Genomic DNA, 23,496 nt, shown 5'->3' with positions numbered 1-23,496 from the left:
CAAATTAATTTTATTTAGACACATACTCGTAAATGAAAAAAAATAAAAGAAAAAAGAATTAAATGATGTGACTAAATCATTTATATTTTAATATTTTACATTTGTGTGTGCGTCTTAATAAATTTGATTTGAGGTTATGTCTATAATAAATTTGATTTGAGGTTGTGTCTAAGTAAGAATTGCTCGATTAATGATTAACTACTGTTTTAGTCATAAATCAAACTTGGTATATGAGATCTTTCAACATTAACTAAAACTCTTCAATCACTACAACCCAACCACTTGGTTTATTAGACTTGGTTTTTCTATACAATTTCAAGATATAATTTCATAAGGTACCATCAAATTCATAAATTGAAGATACAATACAAATAGAAAGTAGAAGCCATTAGAAGAAGTCCTTGATTTTGTCATCAAAGACCATAGCACAAAGCAAATTATAAGCCTCTTGTGTGGGATGGTAACTGTCCCAGAATATATAGCTTGAAGGGTTTGAACATATGTTTGAGCTGTAATGGTTGCACAATATGCTTACTTCTATGTTTCCTGTTCCACAACATCCTTTATCTGCTACTTCAAAACCTAACCATGCACCAAATACAATGAGAAATGAATTAGCCAAAAAAACAAATACACTAATCAACTCAGTCGAGGGATTAACGTCAATATCATTCTAAATTGATTTTGTTATTGTGTAAGATAAACTGTTCAATCTTAAATTAACGGCCAAGATCAAAAACTACGTGTAAATACTTATTTATTCCACTGCAGGGAATCCGAATCTATGAGTAGAGATCTCTATATTTCTCACAAAATTGAGAGTTTTGTTACTAAATAATTTCCAGTACCTATAAATAAAGCAGACGTTTCTATCAATAGTAATATAATTAGGCCTTCATATACTCTGAAATCAAAGAAATTTTGTTCTCTGATTCTCAAAATTTTCATTTGAAAAATACCGATTATCTTTACTCAATCAAATTCGTCAATTCGGTGCCTGATGGTCATCATAATATTACTATGGTTTTGTCTAACATGCACAAGTAAATTACTTGCACAATGCACAAGTTTACTTTCTATCGTTGGATCCAAAAATCACATCATATTTCAATTAATTTAACGGTGAAACTTATTGATCCAATGGTGGAAACAACTTTGTGCATGGTGCAAGACTTAACTTCCTTGTGCAGAATAGACTTAGCTTTACTCTATATATGAAGATGCAAATGAATTTGAATTGATCTAATAACTAGTAAATGTTTTCCTTTTATTTATGTGAAAAGTTTCTTATACACCAACTTCTTATACTTTGTGGTGAATATCATTTACTGTCTATAGGCATCTAAATGTTCACAAATGTATAGTATAACTGTCCAATAATATGTATAATGAGGTAAAAATGACAATACTTGCTTTTGATTACCGTATTTTGCAGGGTTTTGAACTAACTGCGATAATGAAGTGTAAATATCAAGGTAGACAAGCTTAGCTTCTGGAAATTTATTTTCAAAGGCATCCATTTTAGATACTAATTTGGAGTTGAAGAGTCTTGCTGCTTGGTTTTCAAAATCTGAACATCCTCTTTCAATGCCTCCTCCAATTGTTCTCTGTGAGGGCACACACCCTATATTTGGCATACCAATTACTCCAATCCTTCTAGCTCCTAAACCATATAGTTCCTGAATTCAATTCAATTCAATTTTATATTCAATTCATTCAAGTTCGAAACTTATGAAAACTAATAACACTAGACAAAGAAAATAATGTTATAACTGTTCTGGACTGGCCAGAAGGTCAATACAACGATGATACGTGGACTAAACGTCCACTGACTAAGGCGCATCGCCTGAAGGAACACGCCAACGTCAGTGCACCGTACCACATTAGAGCACGCCTCCGTGCATCAAACACCGTACATGTGTCCTCTAACCGCTCCCTAATCACACGCCGCATATCCCGGAGGCAGTTATTCTCACACAAATCTATATAACGGTGACTTAGCTTCACCCTCAATGTATGATTCACTTTTCCCACACTTTTTACACACTCTTTCTCAGTTCCAATACTGACTAGAGCATTGGAGTGTTAACGTGCCTGCATGCACCTTTCGTTCTACCGCACAAAGACTCATCGCCACCGTACCAGAGCACTTTCCGCCACCATTGCCTCTCATCCATCCTCATCGAACATATCAATAACAAACATTAAGATCCTGTTTGGATTGATTCGTTTGAGTTTATCTAATGTCATAAGATCTTGTGATATTATTTGAGAGAGCTTAGGAAACAAGCCTATTACATGTCTGTAAGTTGTTTTTAGCTTATTTTCATAAACTCTCCTGCAAAGTTTATGAAAACTGCTTATAACTTATATGAAAACAATGTGACTTTATTTAATCTTATATATAAGTGTTTATACTATTAGGGCTTAATTTAGATGTTTATCCAGACAAAGCCTATGCCTATATGTTTGATGACTTTTAGTAAATACATCTTTTTTTTTTTTTATAAAAGAATTGGCTAATCACTGATTATTAAAAGCTACATTGGATAACTTCAAAATGTACAAACAAGTGCACAAATGATATGTTATTGTTTGTATAACAGAACATACTTGCAAGAAGTTTGAGGCATATGAAGCCAATAAGTCTGTGTATGATCGAATATCATACTTCACTCTCCTATATGGTGTTTGAGCATAAGTATTGGCAATGTCATTACTTCCTATGCAAATAATGTATACACTCTTTGATATTATCATTTCCATTCTCATTTCTCCAACTGCTTCCTTTATCTTATTTTTGTACTCCTTGAACATGTTCAATTGATCTGACAATGATATCACAGACTTACAACAATAAAAGAATTATAGTTAGTTTAAATATATGCTATGCATGTAATTAAAGATTTCAAATTCAGTGTTAGACATAGTTATTATTTACTGCTGATTTAGAAGTTAGAGGATCATATCCTGCACCACCAGAAGCAAAGCTTACACCTGTTAGAAGATCTTGAAGTTGCAAATTTGGATCAAGATAAGCTGGCAAAAGCTTCTTGACTCCAAATTTTGAGGCTGAAAAAAAAAATGAACTTGTTATTAAGAATCATGAAAAAAATTGTTCATTCTAATTTTTCTCCTATGTATAAATGGTTTTAAATTGCGGTCTGCTACCGCAATATAAATAACTATATTGGCTGCATTATCCACAATATAAAGGTTCGCATTGTAACGGGACAAGAATTATTTTTGTACCAATGATGTCTGAAGGGACTAAACCATTGCTGAATCTTCCAGTTGGTTGATTTCCACCACCAAAGTCTTTACCATAAGGTGGAAAGTTGCACTTGAACACAGTGTTGATGATGTAGTTGTTATTACCTGAGTCAACTATAGAGTCACCAAAGGCAATGAATGCTGGAACTGTTTCATTGTTTGGTAGATTCACAGCATTACCATAATGTAGAGAGACAAGGATTATAGCAAGAGAGAAAAGAGTGACAAGAGGTGATTGAAAAAGAAGGTTTTGAAAGAGCAACTTCATGTTTTTGTAGAATAATATGATGAGCTTGACTACACCTTAGCTTAGTGATATAAACCTTTTATAAACCTTAACATAAATTATGTGATACCAACCCCAGATAAAATGTTTAATTTACTGGATTTTAATCCTTTAAGATATTGAATATGCATCTAAAAATATATTGAATACACAATTTTTAAAGAGTGTAATTTGGTATTTCTCGTTTATAAATTATTTCTTACATCCCTTCAAAAAAATATTTCTTACATATTCTTAAGAAAAGTATACCATTACGTTTGTTTAAAATTATTGGGGAAAAAGTTGTATTTCTATCTCTTCTATTAAAAATGATTTTCTTCGAAAGTTAATGAAAATAGCTTTTCATTTTTCAGCATAAATATAACTAATATAACTTTTGATAAACCTTAAATAAAGGAAACTTATTGTGGTCCTATACATGGCTTGGTATCACATAACAACAAAAAATAGGGAGAAATGTACATTATATTTTTTATTGTATAAAAATGGATTAAAGTGTTTATCTATGGAGGGAATTTTAGATTTTAAAGTGTTCATCCTTAATTCTTATGTTAATATCAAATTTATACTCACCACTTCTCTTATGTAAAATATATTAGAGAAGAATACACTTTTCTCTTCTTATAAAATCTTTGAATTACACTCCGTTTATCCTCTTATGTTAAAATTTACACACACTTCCTTTAATAAATATTTTAGTTTATTTTAATATAATCAAACTTGTAATTATTTTCTTTTCGTTATTTTTGATTCACACCATTAATATATAATTGATACGCTATAATAAATTATGAAGCAATACATGATAAAATAATTTTGGATAAATTATTAAATCTTAGGTGGTGATCTATATAATGGTATGTAGATGCAACACTTAGATGTGATATATTTTTTGAGAGACTTAGATGTGATATTAGTTAGGTGTTCTCTTCTTAGACAAGCATGCATTGCTACCGTCTTACATATGAAAACGGATTGTATCTAATCTGTTTTATCAAATTGCTTTTTCTGCTATGATGGTTTTGCCTGACTTTGTAATGTTTTTCTTTATATGTGTATGGTTGATGCATGTCTCCTTTAGATGGTGATCTATGATGGTAGATGCAACACCAAAGACGTGGTCGTAGTTAGGTTCTCTTCTTAGACATGCATGTGGGTGTCTTAAATATGAAAAACTAATTTGTATATGGTAGATGCATGTCGGTGTAAGATTTCTTCCCTATATACACACCCTTTTTGTTATGTAGAAAATTGACTGTTAATAAATATTTCGTTTATATATATATATATATGTGTGTGTTTTGTCAATTTGCTTGTTTTGCTATCTTGTTTTTGTCTGCCTTGGATAAATATATTTATGTTTTTCTTTTATATATTTATAGTTGCTAAGTTACTCTCACTTAAAAATAGCTCTTTCTAGTCTCATCCCATATAATTCTAGTTACACCCAAATTTATTTAAAATTTTACAATAATACCAAAATTGTCCTCTTCATGTAAATTTCTAAAAACCATTCTTTCATTATCATTCTGAACCCTCATCCCTTTTTCACCCACAAACCACCATGGATATGAAATCAATACCTACAAAAATCGTCAATTGAATCAATATCTATTCCATTGATAAGTACTCGATTCATACGAGTGAATTTCATAAATTTCTTCGAGTTTCTATTTATCGGTCCTATGATTTATTCGATGTTGTTAATTTTATCGTGAATGTTTATAGTTGTTGTTAATTTCACGTTTGCATGCCGATGTCGATTTATTTGATTTAAGTTTATGTAGAAGGGTAACGTAATTTAAGTTTACATAGGTCTCACGTGAATTTAGTTTACGTGCATATTTTAAAAAGGAATAACATACACGTAAACTCACTTTACATGAACTAAGTAAACTCAGTTTATATAAACTGTGCAAACTCAATTTAAGTTGGTTTATTTAACTTATGTAAACTTAGTTTACATAGTATATGTAAACTCAGGTAAACTCAGTTTACATAAACTACGTAAACTCAGCTTACGTTAGTGTACTTAACTTATGTAAACTCAGTTTACGTAGTGTATGTAAACTCAGTTTACTTAACTCATGGCACTATATAAACTGAGTTTACGTAGTGTATGTAAACTCAGTTTTAACTCATGTAAACTGAGTTTACTCAGTGTATGTAAACTCAGTTTTAACTCATGTAAACTGAGTTTACATAAACTAAGTAAACTGAATTTACATAAATTTTTTAATTAAAGGGTATATTAGTAAGTTTGGGGTGTAATTTGGATTATTTTGGATGTGGATAGTATCTGTCTTAAAAATATGACGAAGTAACTTAACAAGTATACACTCGTATACTTTTGACTAAAATTTTATTTTCAAATTATTTTGAACTAGCGTTAACTAGTAAAAAAGTTAATTTTGTAAATTTATTTTTAAACAGACAATTGTTGCTGAATTACGGGGTATTGTTTTGTTTGGTTTTGTCGGTGATCACCCGGGTTTAGTTTTTTATTGTTTTATATTTGAGGCTAGCTCATATTGGAATACAATTTTTTTTGGTCAAGTAGTCTAATGGTTAGAATTTACCTTTTTAAAGGTGAATAAGTGGGGTATCCGGGGCTCGAACCCCGACCATGCATATAATAATGCATTTCTCTGCCAAGTGCCAACTGAGCTCTGCTCACAGGGATGAACACTAATTTATATACGTGGGTAATAGAACCCTTCCTCGACATGCTAAGATAATTGTCAAATTTGTCCAACCTTGAGCTAATTTTTAGGTTTTGTTTAGGAGTTTGGAGGGTAAGAGAAGGGAGAGCTTTCGAGCGCTCGAAAACACTCTAGAAAAATGAAAAAATATTTCATATTTTTTTGAAAGACCAATTTTTTAAAGAATGATAAAATGCTTATGATTTTTATGTTTTTAATTTTTAAAACATCACAACAACATATATTGAATTTGAAAATTTTATATAAACTCTACAAAACCTCCAAAAACCCTCCCCCAATGCAAGTTTTGAGTTCCCTAAAATAAAGGAGGTATTGTATTATAAATAAAAAAATTAACTTTTAAAGCCTTTTCCACTTAATGTTTTTTTATTTCTTCAACCACCTCCTTTCTTTTTTTCAAAACTCTTCCCTTCCTTCCCCTCCAAACTCCTAAACAAAATCATAATTTATTGTTCTTAGAGTCTGTCCTAAGATTTTTTGTCATGGATGAATCAATAAAGATATATCATTTTAATTATTTAAATATTTTTCTTCTTACATTTCTTTTTGTTACAAATGATTCATTCATAATTAAGACTCTCTAAAAATATATCTTCAATATAATTAATCAAAATGAGTTAAAAAAAATATATATATGTACACTAACTATTAAATATAAATAATAATTTTAACATTTCTAAGTAAATGGTGTCATAGACGTGGTCCTCTGTCTATCTCAGGCCACCCCTAGTTGTTGTATTTAGGAGTGGCAATATGATCCATGAGATCCATATTCATCCAATCCATCCACTACAAAATCCATCCAATCCATCCATCAAACAAAAAAATTTGTTAATGGATTGGATTTGATCCATCCATTAAAAACTATGGATGGATTTGATCCATCCACCTTATTTTAAAAATCCAATGGATCACCTCTTAAATTAAAAAAAGTCCAATGGATATATTCAAAAAATATTAATCTTTTTTTATTTAAATAATTATATTTTTGATTATCACCTTATTTTTTTTAACTAAACTATTTAAATAAAAAAGCTTATTTATGCAAAACAACTTATTAATATCTCATTTTCAAAAACAACTTATTTATGCAAAACAACTTATTACGATCTCATTTTCAAAACAACTTATTTATGAAAAACAGCTTATTAATATCTCATTTTCAAAAACAACTTATTTATGCAAAACAACTTATTACGATCTCATTTTCAAAACAACTTATTTATGAAAAACAACTTATTATGATCTCATTTTCAAAAACAGTTTATTCATGCAAAACAACTTATTTATGCAAAACAGCTTAGTATGATCTCATTTTCAAAAACAACTTATTTGAAACAACTTATTTATGCAAAACAACTTATTAATATCTCATTTTCAAAAACAACTTATTTCGATCTCATTTTCAGTAACAACTTATTCAAAACAGCTTAATTATGCAAAATAGCTTATTATGATCTCATTTTCAAAAACAGCTTATTTCGATCTCATTTTCAGAAACAACTTATTCAAAACAACTTAATTATGCAAAACAGCTTATTATGATCTCATTTTCAAAAACAGCTTATTACGATCTCATTTTCAGAAACAGCTTATTCAAAACAACTTAATTATGCAAAACAGCTTATTATGATCTCATTTTCAAAAACAACTTATTACGATCTCATTTTCAAAAAAATATTATTTATGCAAAACAACTTATTAATATCTCATTTTCAAAAACAGCTTATTCAAAACAGCTTATTTATGCAAAACAGCTTATTATGATCTCATTATCAAAAACAGCTTATTCAAAACAACATATTTATGCCAAACAGCTTATTATGATCTCATTTTCAAAACTAGCTTATTCATGCAAAACAGCTTATTTATGCAAAACAGCTTATTATGAACTCATTTTCATAAACAACATATTCGAAACAGCTTATTTATGCAAAACAGCTTATTAATATCTCATTTTCAAAAACAACTTATTTATGCAAAACAGCTTATTACCATCTCATTTTCAAAAACAACTTATTACTGAAAATGAGATCGAAATAAGCTATTTTTCATAAATAAGTTGTTTTGCATGAATAAGCTGTTTTTGAAAATGAGATCATAATAAGCAATTTTTAATAAATAAGCTGTTTTGAATAAGCTATTTTTGAAAATAAGATCGAAATAAGCTATTTTGCATAAATAAGTTGTTTTGAATAAGCTATTTTTGAAAATGAGATCATAATAAGCTGTTTTGCATAATTAAACTGTTTTTAATAAGCAGTTTTTGAAAATGAGATCATAATATGCTATTTTGCATAAATAAGCTGTTTCTAAAAATGAGATCGAAATAAGTTGTTTTGCATAAATAAGCTGTTTTGAATAAGTTGTTTTTGAAAATGAGATCATAATAAGCTATTTTGCATAATTAAGCTGTTTTGAATAAGCTGTTACTGAAAATGAGATTGAAGTAAGCTATTTTGCATGAATAAGCTTTTTTTGAAAATGAGATCATAATAAGCATTTTTCAATAAATAAGCTGTTTTGAATAAGTTGTTTCTGAAAATGAGATCGAAATAATCTGTTTTGCATAAATAAGCTGTTTTTGAAAATGAGATCAGAATAAGTTGTTTTGCTTAAATGAGCTGTTTTGAATAAGCTGTTTTTGAAAATGAGATCATAATAAGTTGTTTTGCATAAATAAGTTGTTTTTCAAAAGAGATCCTAATAAGTTGTTTTGCATAAATAAGCTGTTTTTTTAAAAAGAGATCGTAATAAGTTTTTTTTGATAATACACCTATCAAAAAAAATAATACACTTTAAAAAAAATAATTCACCTATAAAAAAAATAATACACTTTAAAAAAAAAATTATACACTTTGATTTATGGATCAGATGGATTATCCATCCATTAAAATCTAATAATGGATGGACTGGATGGTTTTTTTTTTTAAGAAAAAAGAATATTGGATTGTAATGAACTAATGAACCTTTTTTGATCCATCCATTAGGATCCAAATCCATATCCATCCATTTTGCACCTCCAGCTGTATTTCAATTCTTTTATCTTCTCTTGTCTCAATTTTTTTAGAGTATCGCTTTGTTTTATTTACTTTAAACCTTGTAATTGGTTGGACTGCTGGAGTATCATATGTACTCAGTTATATATTGGTTTTCATTTGCCATTAAGAAAAAACTGTTTTCTTGCTATTCAATACATCTTTCACCATTGGTAAAAAAAAAAAAAAAAAAGAATTTTTCCCCCACCCTTCTACAAGCATAAAATGACAAAAGAAAAAGAAACAAAAAAAACTAATCTTTGAACTTTCACCAGATTGTTCGATGGCTTTTTCTTTTCTTCTTTCCTTCCTTTGGCAAGTCCAATTGGAGGTGTCCCACCAAGCAACTCATTGCTCAAGTAGAACCTTCTAGCGAAAGCCATGCCAAGAAGTTCATTAATGTGATCATGCATTGATTTTTATATACACGTACTTTTTTCTCTATTGTTTATTTGTACTTAATCTAATTTCAGCAACCATTGTCCTCTTGGTTTGTTTAACAAAATATGGGTGCCTTAGATATCATCTCTGAGCTATGTGAATTCTGTCACGTGCACCACGGTCGTAAGCTTGTGAAACGCAACCAACTTCAGGTGAAAATATTAAGCATTTTCCAAAAAAATAAACTGTACTAATTGTATGTTTGGTAAGGTTTAATTTACTAAAATTAGATAATGGTGAAATAGGTAGTGGAGATAAAAGTGAAGATGGATTGCGAAGGGTGTGAAAGAAGGGTGAAGAAATCAGTGGAAGGCATGAAGGGAGTGACAAAAGTGGAAGTGGAACCAAAACAAAGCAAGCTCACTGTAACCGGCTACGTAGAGCCAAACAAAGTGTTGGAGCGGGTGAAGCACCATACAGGAAAGAAAGCCGAGTTTTGGCCTTATGTTCCCTACGATGTTGTTCCGACCCCTTATGCACCGGAGGCCTATGATAAGAAAGCGCCGCCTGGGTATGTGAGAAATGTGTTGCAAGATCCAGAAGCTTCGACTCTTGCACGTTCAAGTCCGTTCGAGGTTAAGTACACTACTGCATTTAGTGATGATAATCCAAATGCTTGTACAATCATGTGAGTAGGAATTTGTTGCTTTGTAAAATATATGTCTTGTTAGATTGGGTAGTGTAAGTGGTTGTTTATAAAATTTAAATTATCCTTAGTTTCAATTTCTCAATAATGTGTGATTCGTTACTGTATTACAAGTAACACCACAAGAAAGATGGCTAAATGTATGTTTGAAATCTCATTAAATTGACACTATAATTTTGTTTAAGCTATAAACTAGTGTGAAAACTGGTACAATGCAAGAGGTTTTGGAGTGATATCAGTGTGATAAGTAAACGACATAGTGTAAGTAAGTTTCCTTAGATTTACAATTTCCACCACACAATCTCTAACACCAGTTATTTGCATACTTCAAGTTAAACAATCTTACAATTACAATGATCCAATTCTTCGCAAGAATGATTCTAGAAATAAACCCAATTCGTTATGTAAATTATGGAAGACTTATTATCAATGTTTACAATTTGAGATAAGATACAGGTTCTTACTCATGGCAATGTTGGTATTTAGATTTATAAGAGATTGTTCTTTACTTTAAGGGACCAATGAGAAAACTTTTAAAGTGTTTTGCAACTTACAACCATATTCATAATCAACTAATTAGCTTATCATTAAAAAAGAGTTTGTAATTTTTATTATCCCTCGTATAGTACTAATATGTACAATCCAACAATAATTCGACGCGCGGTTTGACGCGCAACGAATATGTTGTTAAGTTATAAATAAAATCAAATATTTTTTTGATAAATTGACTATTATAATTGATTTCAAATTAAATCAATTTTATACATTTTTTTTAAATTAAAGTCTATTTTTTGTGGTGAATAAAACTTTAAATGAGTTAAATTTCAGAAATTTATTAAGAGATTTTAAAAACAACGTTTACTTAGTTATCCACAATCTTACAAGTGAATGTAACTAACCAAATTTTTCTTTTCAAAAATAATTTATAATAGCCAATTTAGGGGTCAAATAGCAAAACGGAGAAATTAAGAGGAACCATAAGCATATTCTTATTCTGAGCAGAAGTAGCACGAAGAAGAACAAAACAATTTCCGTTGAACAAACACTTAAAAAAAAGCAATCAAAATCGAAGTTGAGAACTTCGCCGGAGAGAATGATGATCGACGGAACCGAAGATGAAGAGAAGTTCCTCGCCGCCGGAATCGCCGGTCTTCAACAGAACTCCTTCTACATGCACCGTGCATTGGTAACTCCTCCGTTAAACCCTAACCGTTTTCTCTCTTCTTCAATTCCACTCGCGATTCACGATTATCGTAATTACAGATTCGCCTTTGAATTTCAATTGATTTGGATCCGATTTCATTTTCCGATTCGTTTTCAGGATTCGAATAATCTCAGAGATGCTTTGAAATATTCTGCTCAGATGCTTTCTGAACTTCGTACTTCCAAGCTTTCTCCTCACAAATACTACGAACTCTGTGAGTTCTGACTTCAGAATTCAGATCCACTTTCATCTTGTGAATTTGTTTCTGATTGTTTATTTGTAAATTGAATTCTGTTTCTCTGTGATGTTTTAGATATGCGCGCATTTGATCAATTGAGGAAGCTGGAGATGTTCTTCGAGGAAGAGACTCGTCGTGGATGCTCCATTATTGATCTTTACGAGCTTGTCCAGCATGCCGGCAACATTTTGCCGCGATTGTAAGTGGCGCGGCGGTTTTGTAGAATCTTTCTAATCTTGTTTCCTTTATTATATAAATTGTTCAGATAGGAAATTATTACAAAATGTCCTATTTAGATATATATTTACACAACGGTGAAAATTAGTTTTGTAGTCGTGCTGAGTAAGTTTTTCCTAATTCTAGATTGATTTTTGAACACGGAGCTATGCACAATCTTATCGATACTTATACCTAATCACTTAGCTTTAGATTGATATAGTGTTGTTAAACAGTGATACTATGCCTCTACAGCATAGCAGAATTCAGACAAACCACTCTTGTTCCGCGATACACTATTTAGTAAATATCAAATAGATGCTATAGTAGCACTTTTGCGTAGCGGAATTTTAACAATCCACTATCGGCGATTGACAACATTGGTTTGATATTACTTTGAGCCGCGATTGACAACATTGGATTGATATTTTGTCAACGTGAATGACGGCGTTGTTAAATATCGGCTATGTGATATTGCGTAGCGGGATTTGAACAAATCGCTATTGTTCGATGATACGCTATTTAGTACAAAATATTCTGAAATAACTGCTACAACACTGTTGTGTAGCGCAATACAAACAGACCACTATTTCCTGTGATCCACAATCGATATTCGATAACACTGGTGCATGGTGAAATTGATTATACTTGCTCAGAAACTGATCCCGGTGTAATTAATGTTACTGATGCCTTGGCATATGTTATATGTCCTTTTGGTTATGAAGCTCACATGCTAGTTTTTGAGGAGAAGGGTTTAAAGTATTGAAATTATGAAGTTGCATCAGTTGTGTGTTTTTATTCTCTCCTATTTAGTATGCTTCTTGCTTATGAGATTTTGAATTTATGATTATGATCAGGTATCTCCTCTGTACAGTAGGATCTGTATACATCAAATCGAAGGAAGCTCCTGCTAAGGATGTTCTTAAGGATCTTGTAGAGATGTGTCGTGGCATTCAGAATCCTGTTCGTGGACTCTTTCTCAGAAGCTATCTTTCTCAAGTTAGCAAGGATAAATTGCCGGATATTGGTTCTGAGTACGAGGGGTAAGCACTAATCAAGCATTATTTTTTATCCTCCACTTCTGTTTGTGGTTTCTTGAGTCGGATTTGAAGTTTCTATGAACAGAGTCAGTCAGCTGTACCCTTTCGGACCATCTCTTCTTTTAGTTATATCTGGACTGCCAGCCGAATCCGAAGACATCCAAACTAATTTATTATCTCACTGCACTTTTTCAATGTTGATCAACGTTGTAAACTATTGAAGTCAGTATAATATTGGATCCCCCCTCTGCAATATTACCCTTTTTGGGTCATTATTTAAGCATTTAATGCAAATATTACTATATTTGACTTCTTAACCAGTGCCCCAGGGGCACCGGTTAGCAGGACCCTTTTTTTTATTGTTTTCTTTGATTTTCTTCCGTCTCTGCAATTCAAACACTGTGATTTCTACATTTGTCTTGATGATTGGGAAGTGAAATTGATTTTGAACTGTAGCAAATTAAGATTGAACCTGATATGTGGATGTCTACTCTGACAACTGTAGGGATGCAGATACTGTATCAGATGCTGTAGAGTTTGTACTCCAAAATTTCACAGAAATGAACAAGCTTTGGGTGCGGATGCAGCATCAGGTTGGTTGAGTATTTTGCACATTGTTGATGCTCTCATGTTTGGACATGCATGTCTAGTCCTGTTCATGGTTCATGAAAAAACCAAACTAAACTGTAAACTGCACTGAACTAAATTCAGAAAACCAAGCCATTAACAGTAGTTACTAAACTGAACTGTCATTTGGTAATGGTTCGGGAACTGCACACTCTTAGGAATTTAGTTTGGTGAGCCCTGAACCAGCTTGTTGTATTTTAATATAATTTAAAATCAATAAGATAAATGTTACTAAATCAGTTTGCTAGTGTGGCAATAAATATGCATAATATAGAAAAACTGAAAATCTACCTTGTCTTTGCTGAAGGCAATGCAGCCAGTGCTGCTTAGCTTGCAGATTTTCATCATATTATCAGTTCGCTGCATCACTTTATGGTTGGGTTTGGTTCACAATATTATTAGCAATTCGCTTAACTTTAAGATCAGTTTGGTTCTTAAAAACATAACAGTTTGGTTCAGTTTATTAGATCTATTTAGGAGTTCAGCTTAGTTCAGTTTGGTTTTCTCTTTGAACCAAACCATGACCAACCTTATGCATGTCGTCATAATAGTTGCATGTCATGAGAGTAAAATATATCATGAGGGCATGATTTCTGGTCATGCAGGTGTAGTAATGCATGTGATAAATTCATACTCTTAGCTGACCCTGAGTTGAGGCTTGCTGTCGGGCTTTCTGGTCTGCAGGGGCCTTCCCGGGAGAAGGAGAAACGAGAAAAGGAGAGGAACGAGCTGCGAGATCTTGTAATACCCGAAGCCTGTAACTGGTTTGCTTCACTATGATGGCATTGTATACATGATCAAATGCTTATAGAAGGCTTCTCTTGCTTTTTTATCCTTGATACATTATTAGGTTGGGAAGAATCTTCATGTTCTCAGTCAGATAGAGGGTGTTGACCTTGAGATGTACAAAGATGTTGTGCTTCCTAGAGTACTTGAGCAGGTAATTTTAAAAAAAAAAAAAATTTCTAATTGTTAAAGACATTTCCGCTTTCTAATCGGATAAATGGTTCCGTATCCTCGATTATATTGGACAGGTCGTGAATTGCAAAGATGAGTTGGCCCAATTCTACTTGATGGATTGCATAATTCAAGTCTTCCCTGATGAGTACCATTTGCAAACTCTTGATGTGCTGTTGGGCGCTTACCCTCAACTTCAGGTTAGGGAACTTGCATTTTTTAAATACTACTTCTGGAGGATGCCTTGATACGTATATGCTTTTTCTTCTTCCAAAACAGTGAGATTTCATTCATCCAAGAGGGTTCTGAAGAACAAACATCAATAAAATACGAGCAATGTGTTTACTGAACATTATCGAAAATTAGAGAAAGTAAAGGAAACGACTATGTATTAATTAACAAGTTTTCATTGGCTGTAACACCTGTACAGTTAGAACTTGAGGAGCAGCTGCATTTGGCATCCCCAAAATTTTGCTAAAAATCTGATTTTAAGTTGAAACTTCCATTCAATAATTCTAAATTTGTGTCTATCCATATGCCACAGATGGAAGCCGGCATAACCATATTTTGTCACCTTCATTTGCAGATGTTTTTACAGTTAATGTTTCATGTTATGTTATGATCTTGTATTGATATTTATGCTTTTAAGGACTATTGATGATGGCACATCAATACTAGTTTAAATAAATTAGTATTTGCATTCTTTGACTGCTAGTTGTCATCTGTTACTTTAGAAGTTAAAGTAACCTTGTCTCGAATCAACCCAGTTGTCACCTGTAAAGTGCCACAGTTTTAACATCTAAGCACACTTTTTGTTTTCCGCTCTGGATTAGTTTATAAACACATGATTCACTGTAGCTGTTGTATACTTGGTTCAGATCTATAAAAATCTGTATCCAGATATCTATTACAATTTTATTTTGCAAATCCAGTAGGTATTGTCACTCAGTTTCTTTCTGTCTTTTTTGTCGATATATTTCAGTCATCTGTTGACATCAAGACAGTACTATCCCAGTTAATGGAAAGGCTTTCAAATTATGCTGCTTCAAGTGCAGAGGTTTTGCCCGAGTTTTTGCAGGTGGAAGCATTTTCCAAATTAAGCAATGCAATTGGCAAGGTATTCTTTTTGATTCTATAGATCTTGGAAGCTACAGTCATGGACTGAACATATAAAATTCTATGTGCTGCCTAAAAGTCATGAAGCATTCATGGTTTGTGCGACTATGCAACCAGCACACACATATAACCAGAGACTAATTGATAGACTTTCCAGAAAGTACATAGTCAACTTGTTTACTTCCCACCAGGAAATTTTTAAGTGATGAATAATAATGTTCTCAATGTGCTATTATTGAAAAGAAAAATGAATTCAAAAGAAATAGTACAACATTGCTTGTTCTTCTATTTTTAGGATTGATGAAATTGTAGGGATTTAAATAGAGAACTGCTAGAGAAAAGATCAACGTATGGCTTCAATATAGCTTATAAAGCATGAACAATCCTCATCCTTCTAGACAATTATGTGGGGTTGAATTTGACCCAAAGTCCAAGATGAGATCAAAGCTGATCCTTGATTAGTTGTTGGGCCACCTGTATTGTCCTGGCACTGGAGCCAATACCTTGGGCATTAGGGGGTGTGGTAGAGGAAAGCTCAAGTCCCTCATCTAAAGATCTGGATTAAATAGAGCTTATAAATATCGGACAGTTCTTACCGTATATGTTGGTTTTGTGGAGTGGAATAGACCCAATAAGAACAAAACGGATAATATTATAAGATGTAAACGATTTGATATTGAAACAAAGCATTGATCCATATTTATACTAATACTAGATTCCTAATAGTAACTAATTATGGAAAAAAAAGTCATGAAACAATAATGAAGTAAGAAAATTATTCCTAAGAGGTCATGTATCAAGGTTGCGATCTGAACCATGAATAAGATCGCGTTTGAGTGGAATCTTAGCAAGATTGAAGGGAAACCACTTCTAGATCGTGAAATAGCACGATTTTGTGTGATCTTGGATGTTTATTTATGGGCACAAAATCCCAAAATAAACTATTTTCGAGTTAGGCTCTCTATGCAGCCATCTTTGTGCGGTTGTCTTTTTCTGTACAGCATGAGCGAATGTCTGTGGTCGTCTTGTGTGACCCTTTTTTTGCTTTCTCTGGTCGCAATGCCTTCGAAGAATGGGGGAGATGATAATGTCAATTGCTGGTGCAGCTAATGGAATCTGCTAGGAGAAAAGAAAATTAGTGTTAGAGTTAATTTGTTTCTGTCTTAGGGGCAGTGTTTTAAAACCTGGGCTGGATGGTTGAACCGGGCCGGAGCGAACTGGAAACCAGACCCATGCCCGATTTGGTCAGGGCATTAGACCTTTAATGTATTTGAACGGACCAAAATTCGGTTGGACCGGTCAAAATTGCATGAACTGGTAAGAATTGTCCGGTTCACAGAAAATAGGGTTTCATAAAAGTGGCACATAAGAATCAAACCCGCATGCTTTTCTTAAAAATCTATATATCCAATATATGCTTTGATTTTAGAAAATCAATCCATATCCACCCCAGTTTACGCCCTCACCAACTATTTTTTAATAACTCTCTTTATCTCTTCATTATTAAAACATGAAGATAGTATACTTGACTTATTAATGTTTTAATTGTGTGGAATTTATCAAATTTGGGTTTTTTTAAATGTATGATTTTTAATTAAACTTTTTAGTTATGAAATTTATGTCATGAATATTTTTCAAATTTTTAATATAAACTGGGTCAACAACCGACATTTCTTATTGAAGGCGTGCCTGGTGTCCAAACGCGTCAATATGTGACACAGAACATGTGATTATATTGAGTTATGTCATTTTGCCAAATTACTGCTGATATCAACGTGTCAGTGTCGTGTCCATGTCGTTACTTCATAGCAGTTCAACCAAGGCATAGGGTTTGGATCCTCTATTTTCTATGCTCTCCATTTCCTCCATTATTATAGTTTTGGAATGTAAATACAAAAGGATGACATTAAATGAGTGGAAATCTTTTTTATACCCCCCCAAAACATTTACAAACTTTAGTAATGGAGAGAATAAGAGAGAAAATAAAGATGATCTTGACTCTGGCATAGTGCCTTGACCCATTTGATGACCGGTTTTAAAACACAGATTAGGGGTATTGGTTTGGGCCGTTCGTGTGAGAGAGGGAGTATTTTCTAATCATTTTTTACTGATCTGTTTTTTTATTAACATTGGTGGTTTGGGCTGAGTTCTATCCATGAAGGCCCAGGTATAGATTAAGAAAAGAATGATGAAATCAATTAGTTTTAAAGAATATATTTTTAAAATTTATTATATTATTAATATTAGTATTTCATAATAAAATCAATTAGTTTTAAAGAATATATTTTTTCATCTGTTTTATTTAAAATGTTAATGTGTTTTCAAAGTTTGTTTATGTAGACAAATATTTATATTATTTTAAATTGATTGGATAGGATCTCGCGATTCTGATTGCAATCTTACGTTTTGTAATCTTGCTACCCTCTCCTGATCTTAAGAATCATAATTCTGACAACATTGGTGTAAGCTTATGCAGGCATATTATATGATACTGATAGTATAATGATATGCTGAGAGTTGTTTCCGATGATATTTATGTCTATGCATATGTGGATTGTGGGTGGTATTCCATTTTATGGGGATTAAAATACTATAGCTGATCTTGATTCTTCCTCTTTCTTTTGTGCTCTGTTTATCTAAACATTTCTTTCGCAAGTCATCACTTCAATGTTTGATTGTAAAGCATGATTTTTGACATGCTCATTTTGAATTTAACTATCAAAGTTGTCCTCTGTTTTCTACTTCTGATTTGCATCTTTTTTTCTATGTTTAATTGTTATCGTTGTTTTGATCACAAATTGTGAAATCTGAGTTCCTCAATTGTTATACAGGTCATAGAGGCACAGCCTGACATGCCCACCGCTGGCGTTGTAACTTTATATTCATCTCTTCTTACCTTCACTCTTCATGTCCACCCTGATCGACTAGATTATGCTGATCAAGTCTTGGTATGTTTCATTCTAAACTATTTGTGCTTATTCATGTTAACTTATTGAAGATTCATATGATTAATCTGATCAGCATGCAGCCTTCGACATTATTTATTTCATTAACTCATGGAAATACTTTGCTTTCAAAGAATGAAAGACACTTTTTGATAATATTTATCAGAAAATAGTTTTTGCATTTAATTAATCTGCATAGTGTTATTGGTTATTTTCATATAAGAAAGCAGAATTACTCTTGGATTTTCCAAAAACAATGCCTGACTGTGTATACTTGTTAGGGAGCATGTGTGAAAAATCTCTCTGGCAAAGGTAAAATTGAGGACAAGAAGGCAACTAAGCAGATTGTTGCTTTATTAAGTGCTCCACTAGAGAAATATAATGACATTATGACTGCCCTGAAGCTTTCAAACTACCCTCATGTAATGGAATTCCTTGACGTTCCAACTAACAAGGTCATGGCAACTGTTATTATTCAAAGCATTATGAAAAATGGAACACGCATTTCTACCTCTGACAAGGTATGTGTTATTTTACTTTCTGGTCTAACGTTTGGTGTGAGCTTTTTTTAACAAAGCTTGGTTTATTTGTAGGTTGAATCATTGTTTGAACTGATAAAGGGGCTTATCAAGGATTCTGACGGGACTCCTGATGATGAGGTCATTTCAGTACCACGGCTAGTCATGCTAGGCTATTTTTTTACAATGCCTATTGTTTTGACTTCTCCCATTACATGGCACCTTAAATAATCAAATGTTGTACATTTCAATTTAAGTAGGATAAAATTTTCCTTATTTTTGTGATACTTTCTCTTATTTTTCCCATTTTTTCCTTTCTCTTTAGTTGGATGAAGATGATTTCAAAGAGGAGCAGAATTCTGTTGCACGTCTGATCCAAATGTTTTATAATGATGATCCAGAAGAGATGTTGAAGGTGAGTTACGGATATTCACGTGTTATGACAATAATCAAAAGAAATTTGATTTGTTGCTCATGACTGCATATTTCATAGTTTATGCCCTATTCAGGGAGGGGGTTTATGTTGTAGTTTATGAGTTCAACTTTTGGTTAAAATTTGAATGGGCATGCACTAAATTGCAGATAATTGAAACTGTGAGGAAGCACATACTGACTGGAGGACCAAAGCGTCTGCCTTTCACTGTTCCACCTCTTATGTTTTCTTCTTTAAAGGTTTGGCTGACCATTTTGATTAGTCCGATGCTTCTATTTTACACTGTTTTACATAGTTTGTTGCTTAATGGTGAATTGATAATGCTGGCGGCAATGACATACGATGGAGATCATACCAGTTTTGCATTTTGGCCTAGTTTTTATCTTGCGGTTGACTGTAATATTTCATTGACATTACAAGATGATAATTTAATGGGATTATAGTTTTAGTAACATGTTGCTAAGGCTTTGATTTCAAGCTGAAAGTTCGTATTAATATTTAATTTACTGTCCATTTTAAACTTCAATGAATGAGGCAACTGGGTCAGTAAGTTGCAAATTTTCATCATTAGATGAAGTTTATGTTTCTATTTCCAGCTGACAGTAGTCATATTGGAAGCTCCATTTCTCATTCAGATGAACTGGCAAAATGAGTCATTATAACTAAATGAAGCCAAAATGCCATGACTATTTGATTGATGTTTATGGTCATGTCATGTTTTTTTTTATGCTGTGGTTCCCCGTGTCTGATTTTTTTGATAGAAAATGCACATGTCTGTCTACAACTCCGCTGCTTATCTTTTTCTACAGCCCAGTGAAATAATTTAATATTTATTTATTGTATGTACTTTACTGCCTACAGTTGGTCAGGCAGTTGCAAGGTCAAAGTCAAAGTCAAGAAGAAAATCCTTTTGGAGATGATGCATCAACATCACCAAAGAAAATCTTTCAGCTTTTAAATCAGGTAATATGCTTGTATAAAGAACGCCGGTTCTTTTATTTATTTATAAAAAATGTAACTTGCACCAACCTAATTGCATATAAATAAGAGGAGTGTTATTTGAACAACCATTTTGTAGGACAACTTGTGGGACAACCAAAATATAGAAAGAAATGTGAGTCTTGGCACAAAAACCAAAGCAATAGAGAGAGAAAATGAGAATATGATGTGAGTATGAGAGAGAAAGTTGTCACAAAAGTTGTCACAAAATGGATGTTCAAATATCATTTCTCTATAAATAATTGATTGTTTACTAATACCGAGGATTTGAAGATTTGTTGGTACAGCAACTGGTAGGCTAAACAATAGACATTCATTGATTGTCTCTTCTTTGTTCTTTTTTAGTGATTAATCGGTGTATTATTAGAAGATTATGTGTAGTTGATTTGAGTGGTTAACTTGTTTGATGATGTTTTAATCTTTATATCTCAGACCATCGAGACTCTGTCCGGTGTCCTGGCACCAGAGTTAGCATTGCAGTTGTGCTTGCAATGTGCTGAGGTACTGGAATATATTTGGTTCTTAGAACATCAAAATGATTTTTCAAACTATATTTTCTGATTTACTTTTTCTTCCGTTAAGGCTGCAAATGACTGTGAGTTGGAACCAGTTGCATATGAATTTTTTACGCAAGCTTATATTCTATACGAAGAAGAAATTTCTGTAAGTCTTACCATATAACCCCTACGAATTCCACCCACCACACACACAGAATCCTCTTTTCTTTCATGATAAAAATTTATGGCTCAGCAGTGCTCAATTACACATTTGTGTTGTTATACCAGGATTCCAGAGCACAGGTCACAGCTATTCATTTAATAATAGGAACTCTTCAAAGGATGCATGTCTTCGGTGTTGAGAACAGGGATACTTTAACTCACAAGGCCACAGGGGTGATTATTGAATTCTTTTATTTAGCGGTGGTTAATGTCTATATTTTATTATTCTTATTTTGAATATCCTTTTTGGTGCCTTTTCATCGTATAGTATTCAGCAAAGCTTTTAAAGAAGCCAGATCAATGCAGAGCTGTGTATGCATGCTCACATTTGTTTTGGGTTGATGATCATGATAACATGAAAGATGGAGAGAGGTTTGTTTCTAATTTTCTATTGATATAGCGTCTAGGAAATCTTAAACTTTTCAGGAATGCTTGTTTCCTTGTATTGCTCTGTTTGTAAGATTGTTTAGTGCTTCTCCTAGATTCTCTTTAGTTGAACATTAATAGTTGTAGATATATGTCAATAATTTTCATGTCCAAATAATCCTATAGTTGTAGATAGAGGTTTGTTTCTAATTTTCTGTTGATATAGCGTCTAGGAAATCTTAAACTTTTCAGGAATGCTTGTTTCCTTGAATTGCTCTGTTTGTAAGATTGTTTAGTGCTTTTCCTAGATTCTCTTTAGTTGAACATTAATAGTTGTGTAGATAGATGTCAATAATTTTCATGTCCAAATGATCCTATTGTTGTCTATACCATTTTCGGCAACAACTAAAGTATGCAATATGTAACTAGAGATAAGAATGATTTAATCTAACGCTGCTATCCTGATGAAAGTGAAGTAGTGAACATATTTGCTCAGTGACCACAACCTGATCATAAGTTGGAAATACTGGGCAAGAAAAAAGAAAGAAGGAATGTAGGATCTGTCTCAAAGTTTGAAAAGGAATATGGAAATTTATTGCTTACTTTATCTTATTATGATTCTTACTGTTTTTGTTGTTATTCTTATGTGTGTATTTTTGAACCAGAGTCCTATTATGCCTTAAGCGGGCTTTAAGGATTGCAAATGCTGCACAACAAATGGCAAATGCAGCACGAGGTAGCACCGGATCAGTAATGCTCTTCATTGAGATTTTGAACAAGTAAGATTAGCATCTGTAGTCCTAAGCTAGGGTTGTTTTTCTTTGCTTCTCAACAGTAAATTGGAATGATGATGTGTGTTTTTGCAAGGTATCTTTACTTCTTTGAGAAGGGAAACCCACAAGTTACAGTTGCTGCTATCCAGGGCCTAATTGAGTTAATTATGAATGAAATGCAAAGTGACACTGCAACTCCAGATCCATCGGCAGATGCTTTCTTAGCCACTACTATGCGCTATATACAGTTCCAAAAACAAAAGGGTGGTACAGTTGGTGAGAAATATGAACCGATCAAGGTTTGACATGTGGACGACTAATAGTTTTGCGTTTGTTATGTTACACTTCGGACCAATTTGCTCATGTGATGATCCAGCAACTGCTTTGAATTGTCTTCTTTGGATTTTAACCGAGAAACCACAAGTTTGTGTTCATGATTTGAGCTGACAGCAAAAACATGTTCAGTTTGGACTTCGATTCATTCACTATGTAACTATTGAGACTGGGCAAATTTTAAGTTTGCTAATCCTTTTCTCTACAAAATTGACATTCAGTTTAGATAAGTTATCTGTAGTACAGTTACTAGATTTAAATTATTCTAGTTGTGCACAAAGGTATACACAGATTTATGGATTTCTGTTGTAGAGTCTATATGCAGATAATTGTTTTTGGTCATATTTTTTAGCGGAATTTCGGTACTTGCTGTTGAAACTTGAAACGCCACAATGTGTTATGCATTGAAGCAAACCACTTGATTTCCTGACTTGTGGAAAAGCGGCAAATTCTTTTAATACTTGAAGGTGTGACAAAATGTTTACAAATATAAGAGAGTACATGAAATTGAGGGTCGTGCTTAAATAAAACGAAATTGGGAATTAGTGCCTCAAATATGTTTTTACAACAAGTGGCAATGGAATTAAACGGTTAAACACGAATAG

At 32.6% G+C, this 23,496-nt stretch overlaps 3 protein-coding genes across 4 annotated transcripts; 2 read left to right on the top strand and 1 right to left on the bottom strand.

Annotated features, from left to right (window-relative positions):
- Window positions 1–388: 388 nt before the first annotated feature.
- Window positions 389–3,541, bottom strand: LOC11418761 (GDSL esterase/lipase EXL3). The gene is made up of 5 exons (XM_003612169.3): window positions 3,253–3,541; window positions 2,942–3,072; window positions 2,614–2,847; window positions 1,424–1,679; window positions 389–582 (listed from the first exon to the last, which is right to left on the bottom strand). Exons 1-5 carry the CDS (start codon window positions 3,539–3,541, stop codon window positions 389–391), a joined length of 1,104 nt encoding a protein of 367 aa, XP_003612217.1.
- A 6,207-nt stretch (window positions 3,542–9,748) lies between these two features.
- On the top strand, window positions 9,749–10,446 carry LOC11423815 (heavy metal-associated isoprenylated plant protein 27). The gene is made up of 2 exons (XM_003612168.3): window positions 9,749–9,913; window positions 10,007–10,446. The coding sequence occupies exons 1-2, from the start codon at window positions 9,827–9,829 to the stop codon at window positions 10,391–10,393; spliced, it is 474 nt and encodes a 157-aa protein (XP_003612216.1). The 5' UTR covers window positions 9,749–9,826; the 3' UTR covers window positions 10,394–10,446.
- Window positions 10,447–11,365: 919 nt separating this feature from the next.
- LOC11423814 (vacuolar protein sorting-associated protein 35A) lies at window positions 11,366–23,248 on the top strand. Of its 2 annotated transcripts, XM_003612167.4 has the most exons (21): window positions 11,366–11,593; window positions 11,729–11,825; window positions 11,925–12,048; window positions 12,923–13,108; window positions 13,611–13,698; window positions 14,417–14,473; window positions 14,583–14,672; window positions 14,767–14,889; window positions 15,672–15,806; window positions 18,637–18,753; window positions 19,032–19,271; window positions 19,344–19,409; window positions 19,594–19,683; window positions 19,851–19,940; window positions 20,563–20,664; window positions 21,133–21,201; window positions 21,283–21,363; window positions 21,486–21,593; window positions 21,688–21,791; window positions 22,451–22,564; window positions 22,653–23,248. In XM_003612167.4, the coding sequence occupies exons 1-21, from the start codon at window positions 11,501–11,503 to the stop codon at window positions 22,861–22,863; spliced, it is 2,385 nt and encodes a 794-aa protein (XP_003612215.2). In that variant the 5' UTR covers window positions 11,366–11,500; the 3' UTR covers window positions 22,864–23,248. The 2 variants fall into 2 exon arrangements, with proteins under 2 accessions (XP_003612215.2, XP_039690081.1); XM_039834147.1 differs by lacking the exons at window positions 11,366–11,593; window positions 11,729–11,825; window positions 11,925–12,048 and adding an exon at window positions 12,087–12,817.
- The last annotated feature ends 248 nt before the right edge of the window (window positions 23,249–23,496 follow it).

The sequence above is a fragment of the Medicago truncatula genome, chromosome 5, assembly GCF_003473485.1.
Source record: "Medicago truncatula cultivar Jemalong A17 chromosome 5, MtrunA17r5.0-ANR, whole genome shotgun sequence".
NCBI classification, from domain to species: domain Eukaryota; kingdom Viridiplantae; phylum Streptophyta; class Magnoliopsida; order Fabales; family Fabaceae; genus Medicago; species Medicago truncatula.
The sequence above is the reverse complement of the archived record's forward strand: the minus strand, read 5'-3'. Positions and strand labels throughout refer to the sequence as shown.

What these genes read in the sequence shown, in the direction of transcription:
- LOC11418761 (XM_003612169.3), bottom strand. Translation starts at nt 3,541, where the DNA reads ATGAAGTTGCTCTTTCAAAACCTTCTTTTTCAATCACCTCTTGTCACT. An exon ending in AGTCCCTTCAGACATCATTG is followed by an intron (nt 3,073 to 3,252) that starts GTACAAAAATAA and finishes TTTTTTTTTCAG; the next exon opens with CCTCAAAATTTGGAGTCAAG. An exon ending in CTCTAACTTCTAAATCAGCA is followed by an intron (nt 2,848 to 2,941) that starts GTAAATAATAAC and finishes TATTGTTGTAAG; the next exon opens with TCTGTGATATCATTGTCAGA.
- LOC11423815 (XM_003612168.3), top strand. Translation starts at nt 9,827, where the DNA reads ATGGGTGCCTTAGATATCATCTCTGAGCTATGTGAATTCTGTCACGTG. An exon ending in TGAAACGCAACCAACTTCAG is followed by an intron (nt 9,914 to 10,006) that starts GTGAAAATATTA and finishes ATGGTGAAATAG; the next exon opens with GTAGTGGAGATAAAAGTGAA.
- LOC11423814 (XM_003612167.4), top strand. Translation starts at nt 11,501, where the DNA reads ATGATGATCGACGGAACCGAAGATGAAGAGAAGTTCCTCGCCGCCGGA. An exon ending in GCATTTCTACCTCTGACAAG is followed by an intron (nt 19,272 to 19,343) that starts GTATGTGTTATT and finishes GTTTATTTGTAG; the next exon opens with GTTGAATCATTGTTTGAACT. An exon ending in AACATGAAAGATGGAGAGAG is followed by an intron (nt 21,792 to 22,450) that starts GTTTGTTTCTAA and finishes TTTTTGAACCAG; the next exon opens with AGTCCTATTATGCCTTAAGC.